Source organism: Phodopus roborovskii, unplaced genomic scaffold (genome assembly GCF_943737965.1).
Source record: "Phodopus roborovskii unplaced genomic scaffold, PHOROB, whole genome shotgun sequence".
NCBI classification, from domain to species: Eukaryota; Metazoa; Chordata; class Mammalia; order Rodentia; family Cricetidae; genus Phodopus; species Phodopus roborovskii.
The window spans coordinates 24,100,515-24,128,103 of record NW_026126459.1 but is presented as its reverse complement, the minus strand read 5'-3'; the positions used below and the strand labels follow the sequence as shown (position 1 = coordinate 24,128,103).

Sequence of the window (27,589 nt, the reverse complement as noted above, 5' to 3'; positions counted from 1 at the left end):
AATCCTCTGTCCTTACAAATACTTAGATTTGAAAGACTGCACAGAAGATAATTCCCAGAAGATGACAAAATTTATCTCATTAACGTGTTTACTCACACTGTCCTACTGACCAACACACTTGGTTCACTTGGGTCTTACTTGTTTATGTAGCAGAACTACAGAAGAAATGGAGAGGAGAAAACACTCATTTCCGTGGGAATTGTAGTGCTATAAAGACATCTGTATCTGTAAGAATGACTTAAGCATTATCTTAGATAAATACACACTTCTCAGTTTCCATTCTGATAGAACATTTAATAAATCAGATTAATCTGCTGCACTGTAAAGTGATGACCATGTAAAAATGGACATACAAAGACTCTATTGATGAGACGCTTATTTCTGGCACTGCATTGATATAGTGGATATGACAGATGATTTTCAGAATGGCCACCTCCGAAGGACCAGATGATGACTAAGGAATGGGAAACTATTTCTATTTTCTGCATCTGCATAAAACAAGTCATAATGTCTTCAGAATATATTAATAATGACTTTAAAAAGCAAGATTAGTGGAGGCAGAGTCTAAAAGAGAGAGCGAGCTCAGTAGGTCATCATTTATGGGTCCTTACTGGGAAGCCCTCATTGCCTTTGCAGTGCTGGGGACTGGATTCAGGTCATGTGTTCTTTACTCCCAATCCTAGCTATTAAAAAAGCCACCCAAATCACAAAAATAATCTTAAAACTTATTAACAAAGAACAACTATTATTCTTATCTTCTTATGGCAAATGTAAAGAGACTAGAGAAAGGGTACAGGGACCAGAAACTGGGTTTAACCAAATAAAGCAAGCTGAATCAGTGTTGTCAGACTGACAGAACAAAGTAGATGCACAAGGTCACCCCACAGATACAGAAAAACAGCATCCACAATCAAACACCTTTGTGACATTGTAGTTCAGCAAACCTAAAGGGAACAGACAGCTTCAACCTGATCACAGAGAGACAACACCACACCTCTAGGTCAAACTTTAAACACTCTTTCTTTACTACAGGAAAGAAGGGAGGCTGTCTTCTCTCATAACTTCTATCAGCTGAATCTGAAGGCCAGGATAGCATAATAAGGAAAATAAATAGGTAAATATGGCAGCTATTTACAGAAAATATTATTGTCGATGTAGAAATTCCATGGAATTTTCTATAAATCCCCCCCAAATCCAACAGAACCAAGATACTATAATGCATAGAATGGGAAAATCTACTATATTTCTATATTCCAGCAATATTTCAAAAACAATCTCTAAAAAATTATATATTTATGTTAATATAAAAATACTAAGGAATAAAACTATTGAAAGAAATGAAACTCTCATGATAAACTATATGACTTTCAAGAGAGATACGTTAGGAGATTTAGATAAATAAAGGAGTATGCCTTTATTTATACTAGAGAAATGACATTCACTGATACCAAAAATTAAGATGCCCTCTCTCCTCAAATTGACTCATCAGTTCAGTGTACCGCCTAATAAAACTCAAGGCTTTTAGGAAGAAACTGATGTTTCTGAAATTAATAAAGACATGTAAAGGCTGGAGAAAGAAAAAGGAGTCTTCAAAAAAAGACTTAGAAGGCATTCGCTACACATCTTTAAGTGCATGCAGATTTTTGTTTAAAAGATTTGTACAAGATGGGAATGAAGGCTGGCACACGTTGGCATAAGCAGGAAAAACTCAGGGAGCAGAGCAGACTAGACATGGACTCACAGTACATGAAACAAAGCATTGGATTAAGGCACCAATGCAACAGGGAAGGAAACTGTTATGAGCCCTCACAAGCGGTGTTAGAAGGCTGGATATCCATCCAGGTTAATCCTTGCTTTACTTCATATACAAACATTAATTTGAGATCAGAGCTGTGAGTATGAAACCAAGAGCCATTAGGCTGTCAGCAAACATTCGTTTAACATTGAGGGCAGAGGCAGAGCTCCTAAACAAGATGAAGAAAGCAGTATCACAAAATAAAAATTGATGTTGGATTTTGTCATAATGGACCTGTATCTAGAGGAACTAAGAAACTATCAACAACTCAATAAAAATGAGTTAACAGTGGTCAAGCGATCTCAAACAATGAACTAAAGAGGATATACACATCCCCACAGCCCCTGCCATTCTGTACATCTCAGCCTCACCAGGCTCAAGATGAGTTTCTGAGCCATAGGCGGCTCATAGACACAGGGGCTCTGGCACCAGGCAGGTTCATGGACACAGGGGCTCTGACACCAGGCAGGCTCCTGGACACAGGGGCTCTGGCACCAGGCAGGCTCATGGACAGGGGCTCTGACACCAGGCAGGCTCCTGGACAGGGGTGCTGACACCAGGCAGGCTCCTGGACAGGGGTGCTGACACCAGGCAGGCTCCTGGACAGGGGCTCTGGCACCAGGCAGGCTCGTGGACACAGGGGCTCTGACATCAGGCAGGCTCATGGACACAGGGGCTCTGACACCAGGCAGGCTTGTGGACAGGGGCTCTGGCACTGGGCGAGTTCCTGAACACAGGCTCTTGTAGAAAGAGCTACTGGTCCACTTGCACTCAGGGCTGAGAGGCATCTGACTGCTGCAGAAAGAGCTGTGCTTCCCTTGTATACATGTCATGTGAACAAGCCTGGATCTGTTTTTCATACAGCATTGCCTTACTGGTTACAGTCTATTTTTTTTATAAACTATGTGACTAATAATAAATATCATTGACTTAAAAAGGGAAAAGCAGTTGGGAGGCAGAGGCAGGCAGATCTCTGAGTTCCAGACCAGCTTGGTCTACATGAAAAATTCTAGGCCAACCTGGAAAACATAGTCAGACCGTAATCTCGCAACCAAACAAAACAACCCCAGCTGGACTCTAAAAGACAGGGGCTGATGTAGTTCAGTGACAGTGCCTGTTTATAGTATGGGATCAATCACTAGTACCACGAGGTAAATGAATGAAGCAAATAAATCAAAGACTAACAAAACTGTCTCTAATACATTTGCTGCGATAAAAGACAGTGGAACTGTTTGAGAGAACTACTTTATAATTTCTCATAAAGTCAAACATAATTTACCATAAGCTACAGAATTTCACCACAAAGGTATTTAATAAAAAAGAAAACTTTTGGGCTGGAGAGATGTGTGTGGTGGTGAACATCTGTAACCTCATATTTTAGGCCACATTGGCCTTGTAATTAGGTAGGATGTCTTCACTCTCCTTCCAGTTCCCAGTCTTATCCCAGCTTGTAGCAGATCACCTACTGTGGCTCTCCTTCCTCTCTGCCCCCATCCCAGGGACTAAGCTGATCATCCCTTGTGGCCTCTCTTCCTCATCCGTTCCTTTGTCTCTCCCCAACACTGGAAACACTTTCTCCCTGGAAACGAGCTGACCATGACCAGGTAGGCGGTCTTCTTTCTGTCCTCCAATGACCATCACCCAGGCTTATCCCCAGCACTGTAACAACCACTATCATGGGCCCACCTTCCCTCTCTTCCTTCACTCCCCGTGGATCTAGAATCTTCTGGTAGACCTAGTTTTCCTTCCTCCTGTGGACCCTCTCAGCTCCCACCTCCCAATCCTTCTAGCCCATCCCCACCCCTGCATATCAGCTCCCAAAACCCAGAAACAAGTTCTACCCAGGGCTCCCAGTGGCCACATCCAGCAGTTTCCTAAGAGCCAGGGGGCAACAGAAACCAACAGAGACCAGACCAAATCAGCACTTAGAATTACAATCCTCCCAGATGTGGGTGCCTAGACACCAGGTAAAAACAGAATCAGTAACAACCAGGATAGTATGTTCACCAGAGCCCAGAAAACCTACTACAGCAGGCCCTAAGAAATTCAATACAGAAAGAACACAAGATGAGGACTTCAAAACTGTTATTATGAATATGCCCAAGGACCTTAAAGAGGATATGACTAAATCTATTAATGAAATCTAGGAACACACACAGAGTGGAAATGGAATCACCAAAGAAAATCCAAATTGTGGTAAAACTGGAAATGAAAAATTTAGGAAGTCAAACAAGAACCTCTGAGACAAGCCTCACCAACAGAATACAAGATATGGAAGAAAAAAAATCCAGACACAAAACATCCAGAAGATCTGGAACACTATGAAAAGACCAAACCTACAAATAATAGGAATAGAGGAAGGAAAAGAAACCTAGGCCAAAGGCACAGAAAATATTTTCAACAAAATCATAGAAGAAAACTTCCCTAACCTAAAGGAGAGGTATGTATCAAGGTACTGGAAGCATACAGAGTACCAACTAGACTGGAGCAGAAATAAGTTCCCATGACATATGACAATCAAAACACTAAGCATATGGAGCAAAACAAACAAACAAACAACAAAAAAAGAATATTAAAAACTCCAAAGGAAAAAGACCATGTAACATATAAAGGCAGACATATTAGATAACACCTGACTTTTCAGTGGAGATTCTAAAAGCCAAAAGGGCCTGGACAGATGCTCTACACAGTCTAAGAGACCACAGATGGCAGCCCAGACTACTATATCCAGCAAAACTTTCAATCACAATACATGGAAAAAAGTAAGATATTCTGCAATAAAACCAAATTTAAGCAGTATGTAGTCTATAGTAGACACTAGAAGGAAAACTTCAACCTGAAAATGTTGACTACCCTCAAGAAAACAAGGAAAAAATAAACTCTGACCAGCAAATCAAATGAGTAGAGGGGGGAAACCCCAAACCACAACTGTTATCATCCAGGCTAACCTTGACCCTGCACCTTGGTAAAATGCCCATCCCTGTATACATGGCAGTAAATACAGCTCCATAATAACTCGCAACATCAATTCCCTAATATAAAGACATACAATGGATGCAAAAATAGGCTCTGTCCTTCTGCTGCATCTAGGAAACACACCTTAACATCAAGGACAGACATCACCTCAGGGTACGTGATGGAAAAAGATAGTTCAAGCAAGTGGAAAAAGAATGAAGCCGGTGTGGCCATATTAATATCTGACAGAATAGACTTTACAGCAAAACTAATCCAAAGAGATCAGAAAGGATGTTATATACTCATCAGATGAAAAATCTACCAATAGGACATTGCAATTCCAAATATTTAGGCACCAAGCACAAGAACATCCAAAGTACATAAAGCAAACAAACAACAAAACACTACAGCTTAAATCACATATTGACCCCCCCCCCCCACTGATAGTTAGGTGAGTTCAATACTCCAATACTGCCAATAAACAGGTCATCCACACAGAAACTAAACAGAAATGCTGCAGATAAATAATGTTATAAATCAAATGGACCTAGTAAGTATTTACATAACACTTTACCCAAACACAGAAGAGTATACCTTCTTCTCACCACCTTATGGACCTTGCTTCAAAAATTGACCGCATACTTGGACATAAAACAAGCTGTCTCAATAGATATAAGAAAAAGGAAATAACCCCCTGCATCCTATCAGACCACCATAAATTAAAGCTGGATATCAACAACAACAAAAACAACTGAAAGTCTATAAACTCATTGAAAACAGAACAATTCTCTACTGGATGAAAAGTGGGTCAAGACAGAAATTAATAAAGAATTAAAAACTTTTTAGAATTGAGTGGAAATGAATACACAACATACCCAAACCTGTGTGACACAATTAAGGCAGTCTAACTGGCAACTTCACAGCACTGTGTCTACATAAACAAACAAATGAACAACAACAACCCTAAAATATATACATGTATTAAAGTGATCTAAATGGAACTGCCAAATAATGGAGGAGATAGAGACCTAACTGGCAACTCACATTACCAAATGAAGCTTCCAGTACTGGGATGGGTTACATCTAATCTAACTGTTGGCCAAAGGGGCTCCATGGGAAGCCCCACAAAGCTATTGGTTGCTCTCCATCATCTGATGGTAAGGTTCTATTTCTTAAGACAACACTTACATAACTCACTGAACATGGAGAAGCTGAGCTAGTGTTCATGGTACTGGAAGGTACACTGCATGCCACTAGAGGAGAAAGCTAACCACCAACCAGCCACAAACTCTCCAATCTATAGTGGTGACCTACAGACAAGGTACGCTATTGCAGTACTGGCACCAAGCTTATGAGGCTGACAATCATTATCTGCTTAGATTTTAGGCTCATTTCATGAGATGAAACCCATCCCGACACTGCTGAGGGACCAAGACCCTGAGACAAGACAATAGGCCAGGAATCTAGGGGAAAACCAAATACCACCATTCTGCTAAAGAAAGGTAGCAACGAAATGAATCTTAACATCTGCTATACTCATAGATCAGTGCCATCACCAGAAAGTTGCCTCCTAGATGGGAATACAGAGACCAACTGCTGGACAGCATGCAGGGAGGGGGAGACCTTAGAATTCTAAATCCTGAATGGGACGTCTCCATCAATTCCCTCCCCTTGGGGCTCAGAGAACCCTGTGGAACAGGAGCTGGAAAGACTGTAAGAGCCAGAGGAGATGGAGGACACCAAAGAAACAAGGCCTCTACACACAGCAGGACTGATGTACACATGAACTCACAGAGACTGTGGCAGCATACACTGGGCCTGCACATGTCAGCCTGATGAGGTCTCAGAGGGAAAACCTAACCTAGAAGCTATCTCCAATTGATAACCACTCACAAATGTAGAATTAGTTTTCTCCAACAGAGTAGCATTGGATATATAAACCACTCTTTAGGACAGACCCATGCCCAGAAGTAGATGGCCAACACAACCAATCTAAACCTAACCTAGACCAACCCAACCAAACCTAACTAAACACAACCAAACCTAACCAAGCACAACCAAACCTAACCAAACCAAACCAAACCCAGTCAAACCCAGCCAAACCAAACCTAACCTAACCAAACACAAGCCAAGCCAACTGCCAAGCCTGAACATAACTTAAGCCGAAGTTGAGACACTTCCTGGACATCTCATCCTTTTTATTTGGGGAAAAAGTCAGCTTTATTATTTGACTTACAAACCGTAAACCTTCCAGTACAACACAATTCAGTTTAGCTCTGGATATCTGAACTATTGAGCTGCCCCAACTGTACCGCACCACCAAATGACCTATCCTGACTTTTGATTGATGTCAATTCTTGGTGTTTTCCCATAGAATATAACTACCTTGGTATCAAGCCCAAAATTTACTCTAGATACAGAATCAGTGAAAATCAAATAAAAATGTAATATAATGGTGATATTTTGGCCACCTCTCTGGGTTGGAGAAATTGAGTCACTGTTCATTATTAGTTCTCGTAGTAACTTTAAACAATCAGGTCACCAGAAGGGCAATAGCCAAGTCAGTGGACAGAAATGATGTTAAAGCCAACTGGAAGAAAAGGACTGGGTTTTCAGAGGTTAACACTTCTGAAAAAAAAAAAATATACATAGGCTGGTCTAGAGGTGTAGCTCACTGGGAGAGCTTTGGCCTCATAATGCAGAAGGCCTGGTCCCAGCATCAAATTCAGTTGCTTTGCAACAGACACAGAAAGCAAGGGGACATCTTTAGCTTGTACAAAGCTAAGTATCCAAGGGACAAGGCATTTTCCTTTTAAATAAAAAGACAGAGAGAGATGAAGCAACCTCAAACACATTCAAACTGACTTTTGATTTTTTTCCATTTCCTTCCACCTACTGTGAGGTGCTGGAGAGGGAACCCAGGGCCGACGGCAGGCATGCCAAAGCCCTATCTCCCATTAAACTACATATGCCAGCCCTGTCTTTGGGTGTTTATCTGTACAGCCAACAACTGTCCTAACGTCCTAATACAGATCACTAAGAACCATTTCACCCACCATTACCCACTTTCTTTCACACATGCATCATGCTAGCTCAAGGGCTGGCTTTCTTCATGCTGTTAGAGACACTGAGTGGTTAGAACAATGGCCAAGCATGCTGCCTCGGGCTCACACCAGCTACGGAGGCACTGAAGACTGCTCAAGAATTGGAGGTGGGAATAGTTAGGATTCAGAGGTATTATAACTTAAAACTTAAAAAAAAAGAGCTTAGAATTTAAAGAAATGCTAAGACATGGCTTTTCCCAAGGAGGGGACGGTTACTGAGCCCTTAGACAATCGATTCTCTGAAGCTATTACCTGCTACTCCCCCAGAGCCTGACGACTGACTCCGTTTAAATTTATCTTTCCTTCCTTTACTTCCTCCCCCATGCACCATGTGTTCGTCACCCAACCTCCCACTTTCCCCTCTCCTCATTTCTCCCATTCCAATGCTTTCTGAGACTCTGGGTCCAGTTCTCTCTTGGTCTCAACTGCTGTCCTTGCTTGCCTGATACAACCTCCACCACGGCATAATGCATGAACATTCCTCTTTGGGAAAAAAAAATCACATCTCATCCTCGTGGAGAGGCATTCAAAAATAGTATTTTAAAAAATAGAAACAGTAAGGTCTTTAAATTCCAAGCTGTTTTCCGAGAAGCAGTGATTTCAAACCGGCTCAGACTAAGGTCACTGGAAGTGGCAACTGGTCAGTTTCATTCTACCCTGCAGTCAATCAAAGCAGGTGTGTATGGGCAGAGGACAGCCCGATTTGCCCAGGTGGAGGGAGACGTTAAGAGGTGAAACAAAAGGAGCCCTGAAACAAAGAAGGCAGGGCAGGAGGAGAGGAAGCAAAGTCTAAAGGAAAGGACTAAGGTAAGATTAAGAGGAGTAAGGGGAGGATGAAAAGAAGGGAGAGGCAGGGGAGTTAACCAGAATGGAAGGTAGCCCATGAGGCCGGCCTGGCGGGCAAGAAGGGTGCAGGAGCGGAGACTGCCATGCCTAGCCTGGTCCACTGTGTACTTCCTTACACTGTCTGTAGCTGCCTTATCTATTTTCACCTCAGGCAGGAGCCGCCCGATGTGGGAGCCGGGCCCGATGAGCGACACCACGCCGTTGCAGTCCACGGTGCTGTTGCGCTTGACACTGCGCCGCAGGCTGGGGAAGATGCGTGATGAGCGGCTGCATTGGCTGTAGCCACTGTAGCCGCTGTAGCTGCTGCGGCGCTCGCGGGCCCGGATCGGGATGAAGAGTGAATCGCGCCGGCCCTCACTTTCCTCCACCGTGCTGTGCTCATCGTCGGCAAACTCGTTTTCTGAGCCAGGGTCTCGGAACCTCCCAGGGCCCCGGAAGCTGAAGATGCTGCTTTTGCTGTTGTGGCGGGAGAGGAAGGGTGAGCCTGGGATGCTCAGCAGGGACTGAGAGAGGGTAAGGGAAAGAGAAGAAAGAGAAAGAGAGGTGTGAGACCAGCTAGCAGCAGCCCGATGCTCCCCTGCAGGCCACAATACCAGGGATTCCAGAAGGTTCTGCAGGGTGTAGAAGGTCTACTACCTTAAATCACTTACTCTTAATCACACCCCGATGCCCATACATACACCTGGAATCACATGTCTAGTCACCTAGATGAATAGACCCTGCATGTAAATAAGTTTTTGTTTGTTTTTGTGCTTACTCCCAGCATTCAAGGAAAATGCTTTTAAACATTGCCCAAGTTTGTCTCCACAGCCCACCTAGCAAAAGTCCTTAGAGGTGCCAGAACCAGGGGCCCTCTCTCCATTGGTACCTGTCTGGAGCTCTGATACCATTACAAGAGGCCTCTGTTAATCAGTTCACACGTGATCTATACCGCCTCCACTTTAAAGTCAGCATCTTTTAAAATCAGAGTTTTAAGTGGTTGTGAATAATTTATTTCCTAATTTAGTTGGTTGTAAATTACATAATTCCCAGCACCCACATTTTCAAGACTATCAAGTTTTTCATTCCCTTTTATCCTTCAACACATATTTCCATTGCACATTCCCTCCAAAATTTTATCAGTGATTTTTATGCTTAAATGCATTTTATTGATTCCCACTGAATACTGCTCTGCACCAAAAGAATTATAAATAAGCAATCTTAAAATTTAAAACTTTCTTCTGTGACCATGAGTAGTCCCTAAGATATTTTTCAAATTCTCTCATATTGTTTTGATTATAATTTTTATGAATGTAATTGATCACACTATACACATAGTATACATTTGACAAGCAATTAACTTAAAAGCAGTTATTAAAGCACACCTCTCGATGAAATGGCTATTCATTCCATTGTGCTTCACTGTTTGTTGATAGGATTACTTATGAGAAGGAGACATGGCTCACCCACGCCCATTCCTAATATTCCATTGTGTCGGGAAGCTTTACTCATGCAAATATAATCTTGGAAGGAATTGTGTTATAATGTCATTCAATTCTTTGAACTCCTTCCAAGTTATATGCCAAAAACCACATGGCAAACCACCAGTCAAATATATTAGAAGAAGCTGTCAGCCACAAATTCACGCTTCTTTTCACCTTATTGTGGATAGGGAACTTGCTAGTGAGTGGATGTCTACCTCAGCAGTCCCTTCCCAACTGCTGAGGTCATTAACAACTGTCAGGACTGAGTTACTCTTTCACTTTAAGGCAGAAAAGGGAACACTCAAAACCACATTTTATTTTCATCAATGTGGGCATTTTAAAATAAGATGATTTTATCACAGTACATGCTTTAAACACATTGTATCGGTCTTAAGACGGCAGACTTAGCCCCTGGTTTACGGGAGTCTGCAGCATGCTCTAGTTGACAGTGTTCACAATGTTTAAGGAAGTGGTCAAATTAGACTTGCCATCATGTGAAAAAGTATGTCTTCATTTTTTATTTTTAATATATGTGTCGCCCTCACAGAATTTCTATGATTACTCTACTTGCAACAGACACATGTAAGGAAGAGATGGATTCAGAGGAGTTAAGTTCCTGTGTCAGAGAGTACTTTGTAGGCACTGATACTTTCAATTGTCCTTTAAGCTGATATCCTTAAGGAAATAAGCCATACAGGTGACCTGGGATGAGAAGAGGTTACCACTGAAAAGGGAAGGAGGGGGGTTAAACACACACACACACACACACACACACACAGACACACACAGACACACACACACACACACACACACACACACAGACACTGGTGCTTTGGGTCACAGGGCTTAATCTCAGGCACAACTCTGTATAGGTTAAAGGTTAGGGGATCCGGTTCTTGAAAACTGATTGATTGCAAAGTAGTCAAGAACTCCAAGCAAAAGCTCAGTGTGAGAGCCACTTCTGTAGGAGAAAGCAGCTTGCTAAGTGATTATAGTGCACACATTATAACTGTTAAAGGAAAACTACTTCAGCAGACTTTTGATGATAATCCTAGAAGGGCCACTGTGTTTAGTGTTTTGTCCTTGTCTCTGTGCTGTCGAGAATCATTTCTGGTTCTATGCTCCAAGTGTTTCTAGTTCCTATCTCTTCCTGTAATGTACAAAGCCCCTGTCTCTCAATGGGTTGCATTCTCTTTGAAGAATTCTAATTCAGTGCACTTCACTCTAGTTATGAGTTGTCCCCCCCCCCACCGGCCTGGGCCCACTACTGTGCCAGCCCCAAATAATACACAGAGACACTGTATTAATATATAATTCTGTTGGCCAGTTACTAGTTTCTTATCGGCTAGCTCTGCCTTAAATATTAACCCATTTCTATTAATCTAAGTATTTCCACGTGGTCTTATCTTACCGGAGAGAGTGGCTGGCGTTCTTCTCTCTCCGTCCTCCATCTTGGATCTCCTCCTTACTAATCCTCTCTCCTCCTAGTCTCCTAGTCTCGCCTATCTTGCTTGCTAATTGGCCAACTGTGCTTTATTCATTAACCAATAAGAGAAACATATTTACAGAATGACATCTCCCATCACACCCTCTCACCGGTGTCTTTCCCTTGCTGTGTGGTCTTTTCCTGACTTGGCTTTGAGTAGCCCACAAACTTCTGAAACATATCTGAGTTTCATCACTGGAGGCCATTTGAAGAAACTCATAGTTGGGGCAAGGGCTGTAGTCCAGGAACAGTGCTTACCCAGGTTCCATGAAGGTCTGAGTTCCTACCTCAGCACCACAAAAGAAAAAGGAAAAGTCAAAAAGAAATCATAGGTCCCTTCCACCTACGTGCTGGTAACGCCACTGCAGAACACTCATATGCCACACACTGGCATTGTGGGAAGACTGAGCTCAGCATCATCTCTCAGCATCCCCACTTACTGTTCTGCCACATGCTGGCACTGAGAGGGACTGATACTCTGGGTAGATCCTACACCTTGTTTGTGAATGAGAGCTGGCATTATAAGAGCATGCACATGGCCAGCTCCTACACTTCTCTTCCAACTTGTGCACTGGTAAGTGGACCAGAGCCTCTCTGCTTCACTCTAGTCTTTCTTGGGCTCCCTTCATTGGGTTGCTGCCTCTTTCCCCTGAACCTGTTCTAGTCAATGTGCGCAGTGAGCACAACATTCACAGATCAATGATAACATAAAACTTACTGGCTTACAGTAAGACGAATGAACGCTAGGAAATTTTATGGCAATTAATGGTGTCATAACATCAGGGAATATGGTAATCTTTCTGGAAATTCATTGTTACATTTCACAATAGTATCAGTTCATGTACAATTGGAAAAAAATAGAAACTAGTCCTTCACCACAGACAGTTTGATAAAATGACTGGCTGGAAGATGGTGCCTTAAGATATAAAGACAAAAGCTGGGCATGCTATTATCCCAGAACTCAGGAGTCTGAGGCAGGTGGATCATACAAGTTTATGAACAGGTTAGGCTATAACTCAAGACCCCATCTCAACAATTACAACAGACAAAGAAGCAGGAACATAGTAAGAAGACTTCACACCTCTGTCCCAGACAGCTGCTCCATGATGTGGAGGACCACATTGAGTCAGCGAGTGTGTCTTCAGGAAGCAGCAGTCTAAGCAGGGGAGGCAGGCTGGAGAAAGCTCAAGGCTGGAAAGTATGAAATAATTTGGGGTCTATGTAGGCTGTAGAAGAGGCACTTAACTATTGGGCACTCAGCTCTAGAATGGTTTGGAGCAGGGAAATATTAGTTTATAGACAAAGGAAGTAGCTAGCAACAGTAGCTTTAGATTGGTTAAGTTGCAAATAAAAGGCACACTCAAAAGCAACTATGGGGGTGGATAAAAGAGAAACTTAATAAACTGTGTAGTGGCACAAAAATCTGATGGCCTCACTAGAAAGACAGATGGACAAACAAAACAGGAACATGTTTGTTTTATCTCCCACGGTCATCTTTGATAACTAGGATGGGCAGTCAAGCCTCCTCCATGACTGACTGCATTTTACTTAACTTCCCTCAAATGTGCACCAGGCAGGCAGGCAGCCTCCAGGAGTGTCCCTTCTCCATTGCTACCACACTCTTCCTTCCCATTGTTCAGCCTACTGTGTCTTTCTGTCAACCCCCTCAATCCTTGCACAGCACTCAGCCCCTTTCCAGGTGCAGCAGCCTTTTTATTGTTGTTAAATCTCCCTGGAGACCATCTACAAGTTCCTTAAGGGCATAATGCCTTTTAAAAATCTCTTTATATCACTTGGACTGCTTTGTATACTGTAGCTATAAATAGATTACATGGTTTGTATTCTGATTATACACTGCAAACTGGCCATGTTCACATGTAATGGGTTCCTTTCCCTCTGGATTGAATTGTTTTACTGACACTGCCTTGTGAATTAACTGCCACCTAAGGAAAGATATTTTATTTGGTAATAAAATTTAATATTAGTTAATAAAATACCTATTGTGTCTCAAGGCCGTGGCTCTATCAACTCCTGGGATCCAACCAGGTTTATGAAACAAATATGTTTTACTTCTTACTTTTGAAATTCTTCTTATCAACCAACTAAGTGCCCTGGCTCTTCTCAGATGATCACAGCATAGCAACTTAAGAAATAGGACCGCTATGGATTTTTCTTGGGAGACTAGCTCTTGGGTGCTCTGGACTTATGGGATTGGCCTTACATTCTCCACACATAAATATGTACCTATCCTCAGGCCTGTGATCACTGGTTGTTTGAAATATGATAAATAGACAGGTGGTTTTAAATGCTCTATTTCATTTTTCACTCATGTTTTGCTTTCCAATAGCACAGTGATTCCTAGAATGTGATCTGAGGACTTCCAGTGATCCCAAGGGGCTCTCCAGCCACCCTTCACCCACCAGGACAGAACCATTTGGTGATGATATCGGTATGATAACCACTTTGATCAATCTTATTTTCTTACAAGCATCTGAGTGATACTGTGGGCTGGTAGCTTTGCTATATTTGAAGACTTTTTAGATTTTTAATACTGTATGTCAACATTTGGAAGATCTGTATAGCCAGGGATCCAAAGTTTGGCAAAGAATAACGCATAATGTCATCATTCATGATTTAAGAACAAAACAACAAAGTATTTTTAGCATATCAGCACATGAAAGTTTAAAATACATACATAAATAAGTTTCTTTAAATTTTCTTAAATATAATTTATAATAAGATACACTAAAATACTTCTTTTTAAAAAAGCTGTGTGGGGCACTCAATCACTTTTACATTTACTGTGTGTGTGTGTGTGTGTGTGTGTTGTTGCATACATGTGTGTAACTCATGGGAATCTGTTCAGGTTGGTCCAGGAATCAAACGCAGGTGGTTAACTTTGTCAGTGAGGTCCTTTACTCACTGAGCCTTGTCACTGACTCCTCAATAATTTTGAAAGATGTAAAGGTATTCTAAGACCACAACGATTTGAAAACTGCAACAGAATAAATACACTTCTCAAAACAAAAACACAGTTTCAACATAATATTTACTAAACTGCATGAGCCCTGAAAATGGAGAGAAATGAGTATGGAGCAGGGAGATGGGAGGTTCAAGGGAACAGAGAAGAAACAGACACAAAACTGGATGGTGCTATGAAAAAACGAAAAAAAAAAATTGTTTTCTGAGACAGGGTTTCTCTGTGTAGCCCTAGCTGTCCTGGAACCGACTCTGAAGACCAGAATGGCTTTGAACTCATAGGAATCCACCTGCCTGTGCTTCCTGAGTGCTGGGATTAACGGTGTGCTTCACCAGTGATGGCTAACTGAAAATTCTTAAAACTATGTCTGTGCATCAGTGAGGAAGAATAGCTGGGCCACAAATTCTAGAGTAGAGGGAACTGAGTCAAATCATGGCTCTAGTGCTCATTAGTGTCATAACCTGAATACATCAATCAGCAAGTCTCTTTAGGTTTCATTTCCTTCAGCCCTCCAAATACACTCAGAGAAACTGCAGGCAAGTCCTAGGACAAAGAATATTGCTGCCATGTGGGGCATCTAAGTCTAAGCCAGCTTTGGCAGTCAGCCATGGCCAAGAGCAATCCTTATTTTTTTATTTTCAAATGGAGAAATTAGAGGAAGTGAACACTTTCATGCAAAGCAGGACATCTCAGAACCCAGTTTTATTTTCTAAGTGAGGGAGTAATCAATGTGACTCTGCTAAAGCCTATAGATTAATCAGAGAGTATTCAATAGTCAAGCCCAGGAGCAGTGAGGCATTCATTACAGAGAACGGTGATATGCTCAAGACAAGGACAGAGCTACAACAAAGCTGCAATCACAGTCCTCAATGGAGCAGGAGAGCGGTAATGAAGGTGACTCTGAGGTGGCTGTCTATGGGCCATGATGACATTCTAGAGGGAATGAAGTCAGGTTTCTACATGCCCTGCATCCATTCAACCAGCAGTATCTGAATGATAGCTATGGGTACAAAAGCTGATTTTAGACTTCAGTAGAAGAGAGACATGAACATACACAAATATGTAGACAGGATAGGCACACAGTAAAAACAAAGATACATAAACATGATGGAAACATGGAATAGAGGCTACTGCTTTGGGGGTGAGGGTGCAAGATGACAATTCTTCACAGATAGATGTGAAGGACAACTGTGATGTGGGCTTTTACAGATGGGACAACTCAGGGCATTTCCACACAAGGCAGAAAACAAATGTCAAATAGGAGAAGTATCTGGTGGTTTGTTCTGGATTAAGGACTGGGTGTCTGATGGGGTCCAATGATTGGATATGGAAGGATGGATGGATTGTATCCAGGTTGGTACAGGTGGTGCTACAAACTCTATGATAAAGAACCGGGACTTTATTAGCAAACAGAGTTACTCTCGTTAGGGAAATTCTCTTATTCTTCTTAATTAAACTATTCTGAACTGTCAATATCTTCTTTAATACCTGATTCAGTTCTCATTCAAAGTTCCTTTGATAAGTGTTTACATTTTCTATGATATGGAAAAATTAAAATGGCCAGGGAGCACCTTCCTGTCTACAAACATCTGCTTGGCCCTTGATTATTTTCCTGAGGTTTCAAGGAAAAAAGGATAAGGTGTCCCTTTCCTGCTAACAACTACATCTAATTCCTGTCATCAAGACTGTCACCATTTCTATTCTTTTGTACTTCATCTCTAACCTGACTTTGCCAGCTTTTGTCCCCCAGACTGTTTTGTGTTTATTTATCTTAAAATTTCATTTTATGTGTATGGGTGTTTTGCCTGTATGTCTGTCTGTATACTATGTGCGTGCCCAGTACTGGTGGAGGCCGGAAGAGGGTGTTCTGAGCATCAAACCTGAGTCCTCAGGAAGAATAGCCAGTGATCTTAAGCACTGACCCATCTCTGCAGCTGCATGTATTGTTTCTTTTCTTTCAAGACAAGAGTTTTTTTCTGTAGCCCTGGCTTTCTTGGTACTCGCTCTGTAGACCAGGCTGGCTTCAAATTCAGAGATCCATCTACCTGCCTCTGCCTCCTCTGTGTTGGGATAAAAGGCATTCGCCTCTACAGCCAGCTGTGTTATTTTCTTGAGACAGGGTCTTGCTATGTACCCATGTTGGCCTTGAACTTGGGATTCTCTTGTCTTAGCCATCTGAGTCTTAAAATTACCAATTATGGCAGGGTGGTGGTGTCGTACACCTTTAGTTCTAGCACTTGGGAGGCAGAGGTAGGCAGATCTTTGTGAGTTCAAGATCAGCCTGGTTTACAAGAGCTAGTTCCAGGACAGGCTCCAAAAGCCACAGAGAAACACTGTCTTGGAAAAAAAAAAAAACAAAAAACAAACCCAACTCCCCCACCAAAAAAACTACACACACACACACACACACACACACACACACACACACACACACCCAAAACAAAACAAAAAAAGGAAATTACCAGTATGTGCCACCTTACCAAGCTTTCACACGTACTCTTTAAATCTACATTTACTGTCTCCCCTCAGTATGGCACCCATCTTCATTCTGTATGAAATTGTATCACCAAGTCCTCAATGACTTTTCTGATGCCAGATAGAAGAGATGCATCTAATTCAGATTTCACTAGACAACTCTGGGAAAACTGCAGTCCACTGACTACTGCCCTATATTCTCCAACCCTTCTACTCATAGCCTTCCAAACTCACTGTTCTTTTAGCACCCCTACTGTCCCAGCTCCTACTCCATCAACATCAGTCATGTTGGTAGCCTGCGTTCTTTCACCCCATTTGTTCTTCTTGAGTGGTGCCAAGTAAATCGAATTTGGGATGTCTAAGCTGTAATATACTTTTCTTTCAGCCCGGGAGCATCCTTTCCTGTCTATTGCTTCTGTCCCATCAGCACACACATCCATTATCTGGGACTCATTTCTGTCTGTCCTTTCTTGAAGCCTCATTCAGAATTTATCTTTTCTAGAAAGTTCTGGCTTACAACTCCAAAACAATCCTACTAAGTTTCATTTATGGAAAAATATATGTAAAACACACACACACACACACACACACACACACACACACACACACCATCTGGCTGCCATAGTAAGATCCTGAGGGCAGGGCTGAGGTTTAACCATCTCTTAATCTCCAGGACCTAGGACCATTCTTGACTCTTGGTAGATACTCCATAAATTCTTGCAACATGAGCAATGGGAACTATATTTTACAAAGTGATCTGTTGTCAGTAAAGACAAAAAGGAGAGAGAAGGACTGGAGAAGACACAGCTGCAGTGGAAAACCTTCCTGCGCTAAGCCAAGATTAACAGGAACTCAAATACGGGTGTGCACAGGAAAGACTTGCCGTGACAAAATGTATAGGACTGGCCAAAGACCTAACTTCGAGGCAAGAGATGCAAAGGCAAGATGAATCATCTCTGTGAATAAAGCAAAATACACTGGATACACTGCTCCCCTCCCCTGTAACAGTGCTCTATCCACACCTAGCAAGTCTGCAGCATTTTCTAAAATGGGAACTAAATGGTCACCCAATATCTTTAAAACTCCAAGTGGCCCACCATAAGCTGATATTTACAATAATGATAAGTAACTGACAGTTTCTCTGCCTGTTCTTGGTTTCCACATTGATCAAAGCTAGATAAAACTGGAGCTTTCAATACATTACAGGGTAATTAATAATACTGTATGGCCACAACAATTAATTGCTAGAAATTGTCATGCTCAAATAAGATGTCCTAGACTTTTACAACAGCTATTATTAGTGGCAATCACACACAGTTAGAGACGATCTGCCACAAACAGGAGAAAAGCCCCTCCTGGTGTTTGACCCCAAGCCTTGCTAGTGTGATGTAATCACCAGTGTAAAGCAAGGTTGCCAATCATGATCACATGGCCCTGGGGCTCACAACAGAGGAAGGGCAGCTGGGGAGGAAGGTCAGTGCAAGGATGAGTCTGAGAGCTTCAAGGACAAGCGGGATGAGGAAAGCAGGGTCTCAGGGCTTATCTGAGACAATGGAAAGAGTTTACCTGATTCATGATGGAAAACTTCCTCCCTATCCTGTTGTCTGGCAGCCGGAAACCCTTCCTTCTCATACCATCTTCCGATTCGGACTTAAACACCTTTTCAGGGTCTCCTTTCTCCTCTCCTTCAGAGAGCTCCTTCTGCTTCCTCTTCTTCCGCCTGTTCCGGCGTTCCTTGGCACTCTTTGAGCTGAGTTTAGAAAGTTCCGATGAGCTCCGTGGAGAGCCGACCCCATCTTCACCTTCTTCTTCAATGGCATCTTCTGAGACAGTTCCTGCTGAAGTGGCCATCGCAGCAGCCTAGGGAAGGGCCACACAGACAGTCCTACTCAGAAGCATTATCTGGAGCCACCCAAGTCAGCCACTGACAGATAAGGACACGAGCCCACCCTAAAGGGGAGGTTGTGGTCAGCACTGGCTGCTACCACCTTCTGGGTGAGCTTGCATCCTGGTACACAGGCCTGAATGACCAGAGCACTCATGGCAAGCATGCTGGGACTTACTCTGAGTATCCCAGATAAGGACCTGGTTGCTTTCTTCATACAATGTATTCCTTAGTGAGTAACAATGGAAATGAATGCTTAGAACCCATACTAGATACTATTAGGCAAACACCGAAAAATAATACATATCGTTGCATATATGTGTAAGCATATACACAAGCAAAAAGATAAATGGTAAGAGTAATAGATTCACAATTGTTTCTAAATTTTATTTTTTGCCTATATCATCATTTTAAAACTTTAAAAATTATTTATTATTGTGTGTAAGTGCATGGCACATATGTGTATATGTGTGTGTGTGTACAGAGATCAAAGGGATAACTTTTATGAAGCTGTTTTTTGCATTCCACATTTACATGTATTCTGGAACTCAAACTCAGGGTACCAGGCTTGTGTGGCAAGCATTTCTTTTGTAATCCACTGAGCCATCTCACTGTATCTCCCATCTCCTTGAGTGTGTGAGTGTGTGTGTGTGTGTGTGTGTGTGTGTGTGTGTGTGTGTGCGTGCGCGCGCACGCGTGCATGCATGAGCATATGTCCTTATGAACAAGTGTGTTCAGTTGAGGCCAGAGGTGAACATAGGATTCCATCCACCCTGTTCTTTGAGACAGAGTCTCTCACTAGCCTAGAACTCACCAAATAGGCTAGGCTGGCTGGCTTGCCAGGGATCCCTGGGATCCACCTGTCTCTGCCTGTCCAGGGCTAGGGTTACAAATGTGAGCCATCATGTTTGGCTTTTTCTGTGGGTTCTGGGGATAAAAGCTTGTGTGGTGATAACTTTAATTGACAGAATTCTCTCCCTATATATTTTTTAAAATTAGAAATAATACTCTATGGTCATAGTGAATCCCTGAATGGCATCTTAATGTTTTTCTCAACCCCAAAGAGGCTGTGTTTGGGGTTACATTCCTACTGCAGAGGACCTGTGCTCAATCTCCAGCATCAGGTCAATAGACAAAGCAGACTAGGCTTATTGAAATGGTGCATTAACTACTCATCAGTAGTTAATAAGTGGATGACTTCCCAGTCATCACAGAAGCTGGACATTGAGCTGAGATAGTCAATAAAGAAGCAATTGCAATGGCAATCAGCCAGAGCTCAGTGCAGTCATCATGAAGAAGGCCGCTGCACAGAACCACCCACCTGGGCCTCTTCCTGCTGCTTCTTGAGCTGCTCTAGCATTGCTTTGAACTCAGCTTCTTTTTGCTCAGCTTCTTCCAATGTTGCCTGGTTCTGCTCTTCATAAGCCATGGCTACCACAGCCAAGATCAAGTTTACCAAGTAGAAAGAACCCACAAAGATGACTAAGACAAAGAAGATCATGTATGTTTTCCCAGCTGCTCGTAAGGTCTGAAAGACAAAGGCCATCTCCTCAGTCATTTCCATCAAATGAAGCAGGACGAAAACACAGTGTGAGCCTGGCAGGGACCACTGCAGGCTGGGTAGGTCACAGTTTTCTTGTATGGTACTTTGCACCAATTTCACATCCCAGTGGTCAAATGCCTTCCTAACACTTAACCACCACTTCCACTGTAGAGAAAATATCCCCTGCATTTTGCTTTCATAGAAAAACATTTTATCTGTTTGTCCATCTATCACATATATCTTGTCATCCATCCATCCATCCATCCATCCATCCATCCATCCATCCATCCTCTATCTATTTTACACAAAGTTTCACAATGTGATCCTGGTTGGTATAGAACTTGCTACATAAATCAGACTGGCTTCAAACTCCCAGTAATCCTCCTGCTTGTCTCCTGAGTGCCAGGACTGCAAACCCATAACACAGACCTGGCTCTTTATTCTTTCAGTTAGCAAGGATATAATGGAATTTAGTGCCTATTATACCCAGCAGTAAGAACTGACTTAGGGACTGGAACTAGAAGCCTCTCTTAAAGAGGTTCCTTTTTGTAAGAGAGAATTATTTGTTATTCTCTAATTAACCGGTACCATAGTCAAAGAGAAAACAATGGATATTTATAGGATCATCAGCAACATCAATTTCCTCATTATAACTTGAGAAATTAAAAGACACCTAAAGTCATCAGTGTGGCCCAATAGGATGGGTCCAGCCTTATTCTCACTCATACCACATACCCGAACAAGTCCAAAATTACAGCTCTAAGTCATACTTCAAGGTCCCATGGATAGAAATCCTATCATTTTAATACTGTAAAATGCCTTGCACAAATGAGTGTTTGCGATTCTCTCTCTCTCTCTCCCTCTCTCCCTCCTCCCCCCACCCTGCTATTTCTTACATGCTCTAACACTGAAACCCCAAGAAAACACACTGCAGAGAGTGAAGTTAGAAGATGCCGAAGGCTGCAAACCTCCAGGCCAGGCTGAGGCTGTCAAGGTGTAAGCTACAATGGACCATGACTAAACATTCAAGAAACATAAACAGGGCTGAGAGCTGGGTGAATTCACCCATCCTGCTGTGTGGGAGATGCCATTCTCGGATCCTATTTAGTGTCTTCATTATAGGTCTGTGATAGGGCTGTCCTTCTGTGTATATGTTGCTCTTATTGGTTGATGAATAAAACACTGTGTGGCTAGTGGCCAGGTAGGAAGGATAGGCAGGACTACCAGAGGAGAAGGATTCTGGAAAAGATAGGCAGAGTAAACCCACTGGACAGTCACGATGCCGCCAGAGGAGTAACACCATGCTGGGCATTACTGGGTAAGCCACAGTCTAGCTGCAATACATAGAGTGAGAAAAATGGGTTAATTGAGACAGAGCTAGCCAATAAGAAGCCCTAGACATTGGCCAATAGCTTTATAACTAATATCGTTTCACAGCTTTCAGTTTAGTTTGAGATTACTGGTGCATTATTCATTTGGCGCTGACACGGCTGTGGGACCAGGCTGTGGGAAGAATCATCCATAACAGGTATGTCACACACAAGCCCCACACTCATCATACCCTCATGTGGACTATGTCGCTAAAGAAAAAGAGGTATTACTTACCAGCTGATATAAATTCTCCCAGTAGTCCTGGGTCATAAGGCGAAACAATGCCAAGAAGGCCCAGCTGAAAGTATCAAAGCTTGTATAGCCATAGTTGGGGTTCCTTCCTGCTTTCATGCACTGGTATCCCTCTGGGCATTGCCTGAAGAAAGAAAGGCACACTGGGATGGGACACAGCTCTGGGGAAGAGATCTCCCTAGTAGCTTCAAGTCCCTCAATTTTATTTCTGGCAACACACACACACACACACACACACACACACACACGTATATCCACATACATGTGCACACACATGCACATGTGCATACACACACAAATGTGCATATCTACATGTACACATGCACACACAGAGAATGAGAGAGAAAGGAAATTTAGGGCTTTTAAAAAATAATCCTACCAAGTCATGGCCTTGGAAATAGATTACACAAACCCATCTATTCCATGCCCTTGGAGATAGAAATAGTCACCTTTATAGCCAGGACAACAAAACTGGAAGAAAAATAACCAGACAGAGACAGGAGTGGTTGGGGGAGAAGAAGGAGGAAAAAGAGGAGAAAGGAAAGAAAATAACAGCTAGCCAATGTCTGGGGAAGGCCTAGAATCCGAGTGACTGGGCAGTCTTGAAGGATAAAGACGCTGAGATCTGTGCACATCTAGGTACTGGAAGCTAAGTGGGCAGAACCCATGGATGTGCACTTTAAAGATAGGTCAGGTGGCTGCATGTGTGCCAAGGATAAGAACCACTGTCTTGTGATAGTATAGATCCATATCAATGTATATTTTCTATCAAATTATTAATTGGTTAATTACTAATTCAAATGAGTCAAGTATTGTCAATAACAAAAGTAGTTAAGTTCTTGGTTGTCTGTTCTTATAACATTTGCTGTGCTGGCCTAAGTTATAGGGATTTCAATGAGTCAATTATATGATTTCTCCTGCTTTTGGACCCATCTGATGTCTCTTTCAATGTAATTTCTAGTATTTAATTCAATATAGAACTTAACATGTCTTCTAGGTGTCATACTAAAATAGCAGCTCCTGGGGGGGGGAATGTACTGAGTTAACCATCACCACCTCATGTGTTTACAGACAGTTGTATGGATAGTACTATATTATGTACATACATACATATGTATATATTATATTATATATTGAATCACTACCCTACATGTGTTTACAGAACTGTTGTGTAGATAGTATTTAACAGGCCCTTTACAGTAACCCTGTGAGGAAGAGAGCATAGCTTATTATTAGATCTGTCATGGAGGAGGAAAGCGAGACTTGAATAGATTTGATGGCTTGGCAACACTCTAGAGCTCAAACAGGAGCTGATCCTAAGTTGGTATCTAACCCTTTGGGGTTACTTGGGTTGTCTTTGGATGTTGAACTCTCACCAAGACAGTGTCCTTGGTTCACATTGCAGGGACTGTGTTAACAGAGGACGAGAGGGTCTTTATAAGAGGCAGATAAGCCATTGAGTGCTAGAGTTTCCCTTATCGTTTCACAGCTTTCATTTTAGTTTGAGATTACTGGTGCATTCACCTTCTAGTGAGATGTCAACTCTGGATGATCAAATATAAAATGGAAAGAAAATCCGAGTCAGCCAATAGGTCAGACCCACGTGTGGGGCCCAGTATGTGAGCACAAGGAAAGTGAGGATGTTGCTCATCTAGACCCAACCAATACGAGGCACACTAAGGAAAAACAACATTGGGTGAACTACTTACCCAGCATCGGAACTGTTCCCACAGAGCAAGGGTTCTAGCATGCCAGGAACTGTGTAAAAGTTTGCTGGAAAGGTTGGGAGAGGCAGGAAATGAATAGGCAGCTTTCAGTGAATGAGAGAATAAGGTGACACAGTCCCTAGCTTGCCAGCAACAGCAGCTATTGATTTTAGCTCGTATAAATCCTTCCCAACAGCAGAAAGCTGATAAGAATTCCCCCCATTAATGATCTCCTGTATGTGTTTAAAGCCAAGAGCTACCCAAAAGCCCTGGAGGTGGTGCTGGAGTCACAGGCACCCGACTCCCAGGATTTCAGCTCCGCGTGCCAGATTCTGCTACTTGGATTAAATGGTCTAAGTCAGTGGTTCTCAATCTTCCTTAATGCTGCCACCTGTTCATACAGTTCCTTATGTTGTGCTGACCCCCATCCATAAAGTTATTTTATTGCTTCTACATAACTGTGATTTTGCTAATGTTGTGAATTGTAATATAAATATCTGATATAGAGAATATCTGATATTTGACCCCCAAATGGGTCATGACTGACAGGTTGAGAACCACTGTTCGAAAGTCAGTTTCTGAGGTCTTCTTCCTTTATACTTCTTTACCCTTTTATCCTTGTAATATTTTTATCAAGATGTTCTAAAACGCTGCACTAGACATTAGTTGCCATGCCCTACTTTAAATCAGAAGGCTCTGTCCCTGAGATCTCTTTTGCAACACTTTCTTGAGGCTACTTAATTGATTTTATTTCTCTCGAGTGACTACTGGTGATACTGCTTTTTTTGTTGTTAATAGAAACAACATTATACCAAATTCCCCTTAATTTAAGACCCCAGAGCTTTGATTCCTCAAATGAAGTTATTAAAACTCTTCAACTGTAGTAAGATCAAATGGCATCTTAGAGATCACCTGACTCCCTAGACAAGTCCTATTGCAAAGCTCTTATGAGCATCAAAGAGCTTTGGTTCATAAGCATAGTCTAGACCGAAAGCTTAACTGTTTCAGGTAAACCAGCAAAGCAAAGCAAAGCTTATGCAGCTTCTAAAGCAGAAGTTTAGGGGTGCATGTGAGGACATTCTAAGCATTCCCTTGGTTTTCAAGGGCTGAGGCTTAATCAGGCATAGCTGTGCACACCGGCACTTGGGAGGCAGAGGCAGGTGGATTTCTGTGAGTTCAAGGCCAGCTTGGCCTCATAGCTCCAGGACAGCCATCATTACATAGTGAGACCTACATAGTGAGACCCTGTCTAAAAATAAAATAAAATAAAAATAATATTAAAGGATTTGAGAGCTTCCACACAGACACAGACCTGCCTTGGAGATAGGGTAATGGCGTCCCAGGCTGAGTCTGGCAATTCTGAGCCTTTCTGGGCCAGATCACTTTGTGTAGCTCAACTGCAGCCCCTGACAATTAACCTTGGGTCAAGCTTTGCTCTTGCAGTGGAGAGGACACCTACTTTTATTGTTGATATACTCTTCCCAGTCAAAGCCTCTGGTGCCATTTTCAAGATAGCTCTCATTGAAGTTTATGGGCCACACCACACACTTGTTTCGAAGGTTCCCCATGAACAGCTGCAGGCCAATCAGGGCGAAAACACTCAAGCAGAACACGGTCAAGATCATCACATCGGACAGCTTCTTCACAGATTGAATGAGGGCACCCACAATTGTCTTCAGGCCTGAAAAGACAGAGCCCCCCAAGGCAGAGTCAACTCAAAGTCCTCCCTTCTTCCCCTAGCCCCCCCACTTAGTCCTACCTGCAACTCTCCCATTGTATCCCCCTTGAAATATGGTCACTCCATCCTTACACATAGAATAAGAATGTGTAGGTCGCATTGTCAGTTTCCAGAAGTATCCATTTCTAAGCCAATAATCCTTTTCAAAAAGAATCAGAAGCTGCTTCTATTAGCACATGGCTCCCTTCTCCGTGGTCATACTTCCCTCTCCCCAGGGGCTTGACACATGCTGGTCCCTCCTCCCAGATGCTCCGTTCCTTCTCTTACACCCCCCCCCCCCGACATAATCTAACTCCACCTTCCCCTTCTGGTCTCATGAAACCACTGCCCAAGATGCCCTCCCTGCCTTCCCAATCGCCTCCCTCTCCTACCATTGCTATTGCTTTAGCAGAGCCTTCTAGTCTCCCCTGTAGCATCTGTCATGGTTATAATTCATTTTCTGTCTGTCTTGTCCACAGTCATATCTGTAGTGTCTAACTCACAATAAATATTTGTTGAATAAACAAATAAAAAAGGATTGAGATTAAGGAGGCTTTCAAGTTGGAAAAGGAACCACTGGATAGTTTATAAGCCAGTAAGCAAGAAGATACAATATCTTTTCTGAAGAACTCTGGAAATGCCAATGTACTGAAAACATTAAGTGTTATCAATGCAGTATTTACAGTTTGTCTTTCCATTTAAAGGTACATGTCCTGCTTGCTACAGTAACCTTCCTTGTGTCAAAATGAGACACTTGAAACTTAATGTAAAGTTTTGTTTTATTTTATTTTTGAGGTTGGTGCTGCGAATAGAATTCAGTTTTCTGCATGCCTGGGTGCATGCCTCCCAAGGAGTTATATTATACCAGTTCCAATTTGAGGTTTAAAATGCAAGACAATGGGTTCAAATTTAAACCTGAAAATGATCACTTCCACATTGCATAGGGTGATATCAATGATGGGAGACACATAAAAATATAATTACAGGTTTACGGTACTTAAGCCAAAAGAGTCTATGTGTGGCAATCCTCAGCATGCCCAACAGCAGGCTACTGTAGGACATGGCCCACAAAACACAAACACTTCTACAGTGTACATGATGAGCAAGAGACTCTGAGCCTTGACACACATGGGCTCAGTGAAGAGGTCAGCCTTGATCAACTTCTGATGGTAAGAATACAAGGCTGGCATTCCAGGGATAGCTGATGTGAGCTTTGCTGCCCTGATTGGGTGGCTCCTCAATAACCCTAATCAAAGTGTGTTACTTACATGTTATCATCTGAGCAATACAAATAAGCCTCTGGGCTCTCAGCATTTTCACCTTTAAAGGGATGATTGGAATGAGGCTGTGCTAGAGGGCAGAACATTTACTTAGCACAGGGAAGGCCCTGGCTTCCGCCTTCAGCTCCACCAGAAATAAGTGAGGAAATTAGAGAGACAGTTGTAACTGACCACCAGACTGCCTTGAGAATTGAGTGTGCTCACACATAACCACTTAACAGAGCAGCTGGAGCATGGTGAAGGAGGTTAACTATTATTGTGTGAACCTCAATTGTAAAGGTACACAATTCCAATTTCATCACATTGTCATGATACAGAGCATGTGTCACATATCATTAATTTATATCTTAGGGCCCCCTCAAAGGGACTTGGTGGGGATAATGTCCCTGCTCAGGGCTAATTCCATGTGACAGTGTTCCAATGTGTGTCTGGACAAGGTTTTTAGACCCATGCATTTTGCAAGTGACCACCTAAAATGCTTAGAATTAAGCTCAGCAGAACTTCCTGGGTTGAACTTCAGCAATGGACCTTGTGCCTCGTCTAGAATCTGGCACAAAGCAGGCAGTTTCATAAATTTTTACTGAAGAGTAGATAGATAATATTTTTTTTTTCTTTTCTTACAGATAACCATAAAGGCATCTAAGGGTGAAAGTATGCAGAGGCCTGGGCCTTCTTACAGTGTGGCCTTCCCTGGAGGCTACAGAACCAAGGGGCAGAGAGCTTGCCTAGGT

At 42.4% G+C, this 27,589-nt stretch overlaps 1 protein-coding gene across 4 annotated transcripts in view; it reads right to left on the bottom strand.

Annotated features, from left to right (window-relative positions):
• Positions 1 to 27,589, bottom strand: part of Scn8a (sodium voltage-gated channel alpha subunit 8) — a 157,463-nt gene that overhangs the window by 47,414 nt on the left and 82,460 nt on the right. For all 4 annotated transcript variants that reach the window (XM_051189929.1, XM_051189932.1, XM_051189928.1 and 1 more), the window contains exons 7-12: positions 25,321 to 25,542; positions 23,865 to 23,928; positions 22,138 to 22,279; positions 20,311 to 20,517; positions 18,671 to 18,964; positions 8,847 to 9,203 (exon numbers count right to left, since the gene is read on the bottom strand). In XM_051189929.1, coding sequence (XP_051045886.1) covers positions 8,847 to 9,203; positions 18,671 to 18,964; positions 20,311 to 20,517; positions 22,138 to 22,279; positions 23,865 to 23,928; positions 25,321 to 25,542 — 1,286 coding nt within the window. The remainder of the gene's footprint in view (positions 1 to 8,846; positions 9,204 to 18,670; positions 18,965 to 20,310; positions 20,518 to 22,137; positions 22,280 to 23,864; positions 23,929 to 25,320; positions 25,543 to 27,589) is intronic.